This window comes from Trachymyrmex septentrionalis, unplaced genomic scaffold, assembly GCF_001594115.1.
Source record: "Trachymyrmex septentrionalis isolate Tsep2-gDNA-1 unplaced genomic scaffold, Tsep1.0 scaffold72, whole genome shotgun sequence".
Lineage (NCBI taxonomy): Eukaryota > Metazoa > Arthropoda > Insecta > Hymenoptera > Formicidae > Trachymyrmex > Trachymyrmex septentrionalis.
Genome location: NW_017305905.1, coordinates 202,754 through 213,559, shown reverse-complemented (window position 1 = coordinate 213,559; position 10,806 = coordinate 202,754). Strand labels below are relative to the sequence as shown.

The window sequence follows — 10,806 nt, the reverse complement described above, 5'->3', positions numbered from 1 at the left end:
GGGGGGGGGGGTGAAGAGTGTCGGGGTGCCACATTCCGCCCTCTCGGGATCCTCTCTCGTATCCGCGGTAACTCCGCCACGAATCCATGGTGGCCGCCGGCGGACAAGCACACAGCCGTCAAACGATACGACATCTTAAGCCTCCGAGAACTCCGCAGGGGATCTCGTGGGAACGTGCGCGCTAGACACGAGGAAAGTGTATCCACGAACGACACTCTGGAAAATCATTGCGCCATATATGTCCCGCACGATGTTATTTGATATTATTACTCGCGTAAAACTATTCGTAATTTCTACTCGCACCCGAAATTCGAGTTCTCTCTTCTGATTTTACGTTCGATTACTCAGTAAATCAATTGAATTCGATTATGTTATAGCTTCGCGAAACGCTTTAAAACTGTTAAGCGATTTAACCAATTCGACTATGCATTGAAATTATCGTGAAATTATCGAGTAAGAAAGAATGGATACCTAGAGAGAATATTTTCTACCGTAAGATGCCCTAATTATTTTTTTAATCAATATCAAAATTTTTTATGTTGGCTGGTTAGTTATATTTCAATTATTATTTCAATTGCAAAATTGATACGATTAAACAGCCAACATTAAAAATTTCGTTGTCGTTAAAAAAATAATTAGTGCATCTTACGGTGTGTAATTAGGGTGTCCCAAGTTACAACATGTCCCTAGGTACCCCACAATTTCGCCTACCTACTCAAAAATTCAATGATTTATGCAAATTTAGATCGAATATCGCATATTTTAATATAGGAGTATTCACGCAGTTAATTATTATGATAAAAAGGTGTAATTTCGAAGAGATGAGGTATAATAGGAATTTAGTAGCCATCAAGGATATAAATCCTTATGTATATGCATTTGTTGGCGATATATTGAAGCGTGAGAAATGACGGTCTATAAATTTTACTTGGTGAGTAGGTCGCTCGAGTAGTGTTAGTCAGATCACGATGTAGATTATGTGATTAACTCTAATCTTGAAATAATATACAAGCAGTGTGTAAGAGATTCTGTCGGTATACATTATCTTTATCGAAACGAGGAAGGCGAACGTATCCATTGGTTAACAGTTAAATACTTTCGTAGTAAACAAATGAAGATCCTCAAAACCCTCCGAAGGATTCTCGCATGTTTTATTTAACTTCGAAAATCCGAAAAAGCAAAAGATAAAAGATGATATAAACAAACATTTTAATTTACACAATTTATATTGTCACGTTGGGAGTATTTATTTTTCGGAAATTAATACTTGAGCGGATTAACCATAATCTTGAAATTGTTTAGGAATCATTATTTGTTTATCTATCAAGAAAGCATTTGCGGCAGCATTTTGACATATTTGCCTTTTCTTCGAGTAGCAAAACGAATTGTTTTTTTTTTGTTTATCGAACAAATTGTTTTAAATATATACGAAATCATTCCGATAAGATCCATTCGTAGGAAAATGCTTTTAAATACATATTTTGTGGATCATCTAAGTAACCGTTTTGCCTGCAATTTCAGGATTAAGGACTTGAAAGCTACGCTAAGCATTTCTCGATCGATTGCTGAATAAATTCAATTCTGTTGAGCTGTGCATAACTTCGGAAATAAATTTCAAAAGGCACTAGCATTTCTGCGATGCACAGCACAACATAGCACAGCTATAGTTTGCCTCGTTCGAAATCGTACCGCATTTTGCGACTTATATAATCCTGTTGTCGACACGGCTCATCCACTCTCGCGTTTCGTCGGCCGGCGAATTAATTATGAATTCCGGCAGACACTCAGTAACAACCTCGCAAGTCACATTCGCGTATTTATACGGTGCTCGCAAGAAAACATATTCGGTAAAAAGGTGGGGTTAAGATCGGCATAATTTTTTTTAATTAAGCTTGATTTTTGAAACACAAATCGCTGTGTGAAATGCCGAAAGAAAAAAAAAAGGGAAAATACATTATACACAGAAAAAATGTTGGAAGTCGTTTTAATAATAAATTACGACGGTTCCAATCTCCGCTACTAAAGCGATAAATAATAATAATAATGACTGTATAAACATACACTGTAGCAGCTGTGACGAATATCCGCACGCATGATCGCGTGACAACGTCCAGACGAGATTGATTTATATACGACGCAAAATCGCGATATTCGTCAATATCAATTTTCCGCGGTAGCATAGCGATTTTCATCACGTTCCCCGATTGTAGATACCTTCCTACAAATTTATAGTCGAGCTATAAATACATAGTGCTCCCGAGAGGAATCTGCTGGTCTTTGGAAACACGACATTTACACTCGATTTTTAATATAAAAAGTCATGTCAATATAATTGCTTGAATTCGGGAGAGAAATCACAAAGTATTATTTATCATTTAATTATTATTGTATAATAAAGCTTTTTCTCCAATGAATTGGTATTAACATTTTGACTGCGATATCTGGTCACGTGAATTTTTATTAAGGAATTTTTATTCCATTTTCCGTTTATTAAATGACGAGTTTATTTATCCAATTCGAAATGATTTTAATGAGTACATATTTATAGAAATATTATAAGAAAAAGAAAAGTATACACTAATAGATGTACGGATAGATTTATTAACAATAAAATTGAATATTTGTCTATTTTTCTCATTGTATCCGCATTTCTTTCAATCACAGATATTTATTCCATTTATAGTTGCATTTTATTAAATATTCAATAACACATAAATAGAATAGAATTTTTTATTTATTTTTTGTACGATTTATTTTTTAATGTAAATTGTACATATAAACAGTTGAGCAGAGTTGCTTCTCGACTTCAGACTTCCCAGAGCTCGTACCGAAATCAACTTGGCAGTCAAAGTGTTAACAAGAAGGTATCATTGGAGAAAGCATTTGACACAACAACTGTTTGGCGCGTGTTCGTCAACAGTTTCAACGATTTCCTCAATTACATACGCTGCGCGTTTGTAACTCGCAAACATGCAAATTAATACTAGAGAGCGCACGTCCGCTAAAATATCATACGCGCTGACAAGTATATCGTTCGTTGCCAGAAAAATTTCACGTACGTATTCGTGCGCGTGCACACCGCGCCGTAATAAACTGAACTGCCCAAGTTGTCTGCCAAAATATTATAACTTTCCTTGAAATGATGCGAGTGAAAACTCCGACCGAACTTTTCTCATTTCTCATATCCTTTCATCCCGTTGCTTCTATTATCAATTATAGAAACAATCGTTCTTCATTTCAAACTGTTTAATTATTTCAAGATGTGGAAGATCAATTCGTTATGAACTTCGTAATTAAATTAATCGGGACCTGCATAGTGTTTAAAAGATGCACGTAATTTAATAGCAAAATATATAATCGCATTAAAAATCATTGGTGGATGAAGAATGTTAGTTGAAGTTTCCAGAATTAAAAATTATTCTGACTTAAACGTATATTTGTCAACTATACAGGATATAGCTCACCTTTTCGCAACAGCAAAGATGATTAATTTAAAAGCTTCAGTTCGCGCATACTTGAGACCTCCGCCATTGAAAAAATACCGCACGAGAAATTTCTTTTATTTCGTATACGAACACGTGTGCACCGCTCACACTTAGAGGTATCGAAGTAAAATGACACATACGTCTTCGTGGTACGTAGCTTTACGGACACTAAATCAGCCCGAGTTATGCGCCGACTAATTGTGAACCACGTCCCTCCTCTTTGCTTCTGTGGAAACCAAATATAACTAAACGGAGCGAAACTAAACGACCGAGTCGATTAACTTCTCAGCCCGCCCCGCGTGGCTTTGCATGTACACGCGAACACGCGGATGCGTAAAGAGTACACATAGACGATGAAGTGTGGAAAGGAGAAGCGGAGAATCCGCTTTTTCTCTTTTTATCGCGTCTACTTCGTCGGTAGATAAATAGTCGTTGATTGAGGGGCGGTTCGCCGCAGCGAAACATAACTTTCATTTGGGTGGGCGAGGTGACACGATTAATTAATTGACCCATTCACGCGACATATGTATTATGGGGAATTACAATGTAAAATTTCTAAAATATCTATGTTTGAAAATTAGATGGTTCAGAGGGAGAAAGTAAAAATAATTTTCCATCCATTTTTTCGGAGTGAAAGGCAATCAATTTTTTTTGCTCGATTATTTTACTAGATTATAGATATTTGTCAGATTTTTTTCATTAGATTTTAATGATAGTTAATAACAATAGAAATTCATGCAATAGTAATTGTTCGGTCATCGCTATTTGTCTTGATTAAATCTGAAATAGCAGTACATCATTCATGTCGCGATATCGTGGAAGAATGATCGAGCAAAAACGCGGAAAGGAACCCTCCAATTAATGTGCGCGGCTGCAGCCGAGAATAAATAAGGATTACTATGCGCCTAGACGACGTTGCAAGAGGGTGTGATGTGTTTTGCAGTCTGGGCGCAGAGTGACTTCGGGGATGAAACCAATGGGGGCCTCGCGAGGCTCGACGCGGGTCATGGCGCTCACACCCCCGGTGGTAGCAATCCTAGTACACCGGGAGCGACCCCCACGACACCCTCCGGTGGATATTCCACCGGACAGCCGAGGAACCGTACGAACGCAACTCACAGGCCAGATATTCGAAAAGGTACGTTTCAACTGTGTAAAAATAATTATAAAATTTTACGTAATTTAATTTTTCTTCAATTAATGCGTGTCAAAATTCCAAAGGGAGTGTGGAAGATCATAATTTAATTCTATTCTGTCAAAGCATTCAATATTGTTTTTCATCAACATTAACAGATGTTACTATCTTATTATTTTGCCGATTATTAAATCGTGTTTAATAATTGTTTGTGTTTTTTTTTTTACAAACAATGTAAAAAAATACGATATCTCATATATCCACAAGCACACGTATTTCAAAGTTCGACATTAGATTCAGTAGGGAAAGTATTTGCACGAATCAAAATTTAGTTCGGAGAAAGAGAAGAGAGGCCATTCGAAAGAGACACCATTCTCTATCGCGTTTACACGGAGTTCTGAAACGAATGCACGGAATGGTGGATGGCGGCAAATAGGGGTTGGGGGGGGGAGGGGGAGGGGAAGAGCGGAAAAGGTCGCTTACGTTTGTTTGCACGTTTGTTCGGCACTTAGCTGGAACACTCTCACCTGCGCTCCAAATCCCCGCAAATTGAAATATCTCCCGGAGTCTTATGTTCCCGGTTAACAACAAACCTCCTCGCGGATCTCACTTCGTCCATTCTAATACCGGTAGAAGCGTCAGTTTCCGCGTGTGCTTCTCGCTAGAGTCCATCATACTTCCGTAACAAAATGCGGAACCCGCGTAAACATGAGCGGATTTTACTTCGTTCAATAAATCAAAGATACATATGTAAAACGATATTTCTAAAGGCTGCCTGAGATCTAACGAAAACTTTATTAAATTGGGCCAATAAATATTTTGCTCGTGTAAACGTAGGCGAATTTTATCTCGTTCAATAAATCAAATATATATATATATATATAATGTGGTATTTCTAAAAGCACACGACTGTCCGAAATGTAATGAAAATTTCATTAAATTAGACCAATGAATATTTTGCAAAGATTTACATGTATGTGAAAGAACGATTTCAAATTTTATCAATTTAATAAATGTGATAATACATGTAAAAATGAATGTAACTGTAATTAATATAACTGTATATAATATCTCATAATTTTTATATTTTGGAGATTAATTACATTTAAAAAATCCTGATACAAAAATATCACATAAAGTTATAATAGTTTTAATCAAATTAAATTTGGCATCGCGTAGAATTCGCGCTCGAATTCTTCCAGAATTAAACAATATTTGTTTGTTTTAACTCGCAAAACACACAGTGATTCTAGAAAATATTATATTTAACTGTTATATTTTTTTTAAACATAACTTGAAACATACATTTACGTTATATACTTGCGTCTTTGCATTCCTGATAAAATACATTCACATAGCTCCATTACCTTAAATTAAAATGCAATACAATTTATCACTATGCAAAACACAGCAACGAAGTTGTGACTGTATCGTAACATACAATACCAACTTGCAAGTTAATTACGATCGCGCGACACTTTGCACGGCACTCCTGACATTAATCACGTAATGCGCATTATGCGCTTGCAAAGTTGCAACGGAAGGATAATACGGAAAAAAAATATTATGACGTGAAGTTACAATCCGTTCAACACTAGCGCTGTTTTGTAAAAGCGCAACAAACGAATTTTCAATGACGGAGGATTTTAACAAATGAGCAATGCACAAACTATAACTGCTACGCACAGTTAAATTATTTATGTTCGGCAATTTATAGAACTGGATATGTATATAAATTCATACCGAAAATATTTAAGCACTAAGATTCAGCTTAGACTGATACAGCTTTCGTTATTTAGTTGTGTATTCACGTGTTTATGGTCTTAAGACGCTTTGTTTAAATTATTAAAACGTGGAAATAAGACACTTTGTTCAACTTATCAAAATATGAGATTAATTACGATTCACTAATACATTCCGACATCAATCAACTCGGAGTTAATCCGTTTGGTATCCATAATATTCTATTAATGAAAAAGAAATTCGAATATGACGTTAGAAACTTTATTCTGCCGTGATTCAATTTATATAATTTGTTTATTAAGATACAACGGATTGAAAATATAATTGAAATTCAATATTACACAAGCATATATATACGTTGCGAGATATTCAACTATAAGTGTTATTAAAGACACAATTATTACCTGTAAACATTACAATGGAACAATCGTTTATAACTTCTATCTCTTTTACTTCGCTTTCTACTTTAAAAATGTATAAATTAAGTAAAATATGCTTCGATAAATAAGTATCGTTTAACATTTACGAGATACCAATTGCGAAATTGAAATTGCAGACCCTAATATTCGATGAAAGTGTTTCTAAGTAATGATAGCGTTAATATCTTTAATTGATATTTACAAGTGTTTCTCCAAATTATGAGACATATGAGAACGGAACGTTCGGCTCTCGGGATTTAAAGTACGAATGGCAACGCGATGATCTTGGCTGCATTCAAAAACTTCACTTGGATGCATCTATGTATCATTTTATCTTTGTTCACCGAATGTCAAACAAGAATAAAATGATCATTGGTGCACTCGGGAGTTTCTGAATACAGTCCTTGTGTATATATACACAACGTTATTATATACTTTGACACACATGCAGTCGATGATCGGTATATGTATATACATACAGTACATATATACAGAGTGTTCCAAAATAATCGCCAAATATTTTACGACCTGATAGAGCGGACTAAAGTTGAGTTGAAAAGTCTATTTTGCAATTTTTGCTCATGAAATATTTAGCGATTATTTTGGGACACCCTGTATATGTATGCATATATGTATATGTATGTATGTATGTATTTATGTGTGTGTGTGTGTATATATATATATATATATGATTTTTGTCATTAGAATTATTCGCACAATTAGTTATTCGTGTATTATTCTATTGTATTATTTTCAGTAAAAAAAATAAGCAAATTATATATGTATTTAAAATAAATAATAATAAATAAAGGGTCGACACATTTCTTTAAAATTACACGAAGAATATATTACAATTAACAAGAGGTAAAATTGCATAAAGCAAAAATAAAATTAAAAATAAGAAAATAATAAAAAGTTACAAGTTTTGGCTACCACATTGATACATTAACATAATGATTAATGAAAAGATCGTAATACAAAATCAATTATCGCAAATGATCACATATTCATTACATTCAGTTCGGGTGAATCTTGATGTAGAGCTCGACATTATTTCCGTACGATTGAACAGTCAAATGTATTAAAAATATGTTGGCAAAGCTCTAGTTGATAAAAAAGATAAAAAACTTCTTTAAAAAATACACGCAAATAAACATATATTTAAATTAGTGAAAAATTCAGAACATGAGAGATATATTCAAATCTAAATGTTATTAAATAAATAATTATTGCGATAAAATAATGATTTCTGATTTTTATCTTTATACTTTGATATTTGCTTTAAAAAAAATAGATTACATGAGATACACATTTTCATAAATGACAGTTGCTTTATGTTAATATATAAGTTCTTAATCAAGGAATTTAATTAAATCAAGAATTGCAATTTTAATAAAGAAGATATCGCAAAAAATGTGATAATTTGCCTTACACATTAGAATCGCACAGTTTTATTCTTCAAGAAATAAAAAATGTGATAAAAAATGAAATAATAAATTAATTTCCATTTTTTATTAAAACGAAGATAAAAAAAATTTTCCTTCAAATTGTAATTTTAGATAGCTCTATAAAACTAGCAGGACCAAATTAGCAGAATCAAATCGGACGAATTTTTTATTCATACAGTACTCATTTTGTATTAAATTGTACCATTAATGATAATTTTGTACCGTGTGCCATTTCGAAAAAAATCGTGGCGCTGCTGGCTTAATATTATATTAAGCTGGTAGGATAAATTCAAAATAAAAGAAAAATAATATCAGAAACCAATACGATTGAATTTGTACTATTTTGTACTGCCAAAAACAATTCTATATTATGTATATTTCCACGAATGACGCTAATAGTTTAATATTTAAGCTGGCAGGACCATAAAAAAAAACAACACTGGGCAAAAATTAACGCAATTTGTACTAATTTGTACATACCGTTGAAAGTCAGTTAATATTTTACATGTTTTCTTCTTAAATGACTTTATTAATATATACATATAATACTTACAATCTATGAGGTATTCTATCTCAAACCGAGCACCTTTAAAACATTGTCATTTTATTTTTTTTTTAATTTGCTAACATATTCTACAGATAAAAATATGAGACACGTGTTTCGCGAAAAAAATGTGACATCTTTTTTGTGTATTGACGCATGTAAATTGCAGAAATTCATAAAAAACATACAAACATTCAAATTACTATATCGTCGAAACCATTAGTCATATAAAAAAAAGAGATCGATTTTAAAGAAAATTGTTCTATGGATGCGTTATTTTTAATTTATCATTTTCATATAAATAAATCATTTTCTATTTATTTACAATTTTTATCAATATTTTTTATCATCGATTCACCAATCAAAATATTTTGTAAAAATATTATCATATTCCTATTTCAATTATGAAGCAACCCTGAAAATTTCAAAATGGATTGTGTAGTTAAAAAATTCGAGTTTTATTTTGAAATTTTCAGGGTTGCTTCATAATTGAAATGGATTCATGGATAGTAAGTATTATATGTATATACTAATGTCATTTAAGCAGAAAATATGTGAAATATTAACTTGTTTTCAATGGTACAAATTCAGTTAAGTTTTGCCCTGTGTTGTTTTATTTATGGTCTTGCCAGCTTAAATCTTAAATTAGCAGCGCCACTTGGAAATAACACATAATATAGAATTGTTTTTGGCAGTATAAAATAATACAAATTTAATGCTATTGATTTCTAATATTATTTTTGTTTCTTTTCTTTTATTTTAAATTGGTACTACTAATTTAATATTAAGCTAGTCATGATTTTTTTCGAAATGTACACGGTATAAAATTGTCATTAATGGTACAATTTAAGACAAAATGACTAAAAATTTCGATAAATCCAATTTGATTATGATTTAATCCTGTTAGCTTTATGGAACTATTTTAGATTAAATTTAATAACTTTTTTGGTAATTGATTATATAATTTTTTTATTTAAAAAAGAATTAAATTATTTATAATAATGAAAATATTATTAATAATCAACATGTCAATATTGCTATATATATATAGCATCAATATAAAAAAATCGAAAGATAAAATCAGCTGAGTAGTAAAAATCAATAGATATCACCTGAGCTGTGAAAATCAATAATGTAGATAACAGATCGATATGTACGTTTGTAAACACATATGAGTCTGAGTGCACGAATTTTACACGAAATAAGTTACGAGAAATCACTAATGATTTATAATTTAAAAATTGTTTTTATTTTGATTTATCTTCGTTAATATTTGTACTCTAATAAATCTCCAGATTACACTATTAAAATTTATACGATATTTGGTTTTAGAATTTTGTATGATTTCTAGATGTATATTATTTAATTACAATATCTAAAACTTAAGATTAAATTGCCAATATTTACTTTGATATTAGTTTTGCGGAAGTTGTGGAATATTTAATTCAGTCTGTTTGATAAGAACATGTCCGGCGCGCAATCCTCGAAAATTATTCATTATAATAAATTGAAAGAAATACATACATACTACTTGATAAGAACAGTGATGTTTTATTATTAATTTAGTCACCTCTATTATCAATAATTGTCTGATATCTCCGAGGCTTCTCATTAATTTTATGATACATATTCTTAAGATAAAGATCTCCAGATCAATCGAATTTGTCGAACTAGATGTTTAATCATTCAAATCTTCTTTTTACTAAGTTCAAGCTTCAATGCCCAAACGTTTCTAACAGGATTTGCGTTCGGTGATTGTGACGGCCAATCCAGTACGTGAACGTCATTTTCTTGTTTCCACGCAGTATAAAGATATCTTCAATGTTATTGTTCTCTTGTAATAATCAAAATATTTGTTTTTCTTTCTAATCAACTTTTTGACAAATACTAATAAAGCTCTCTTTTATATATTTTTATCAATTTAGCATTCAAATTATTTGTAAAGATATGTATATTCGAAATGCCAAATCTATGCTTTGAGAAGTAAACGTGAATCTTTATCGCCTATTTAACGATGGATAAGTCCATCCAG

The 10,806-nt window shown here is 32.0% G+C and overlaps 1 protein-coding gene across 3 annotated transcripts in view; it reads left to right on the top strand.

Moving 5' to 3' along the window:
* LOC108753844 (pituitary homeobox x) overlaps positions 1 to 10,806 on the top strand; it is a 37,357-nt gene that overhangs the window by 11,132 nt on the left and 15,419 nt on the right. For all 3 annotated transcript variants that reach the window (XM_018495778.1, XM_018495779.1, XM_018495777.1), the window contains exon 2: positions 4,429 to 4,623. In XM_018495778.1, the coding sequence (XP_018351280.1) occupies positions 4,429 to 4,623 (195 nt within the window). The remainder of the gene's footprint in view (positions 1 to 4,428; positions 4,624 to 10,806) is intronic.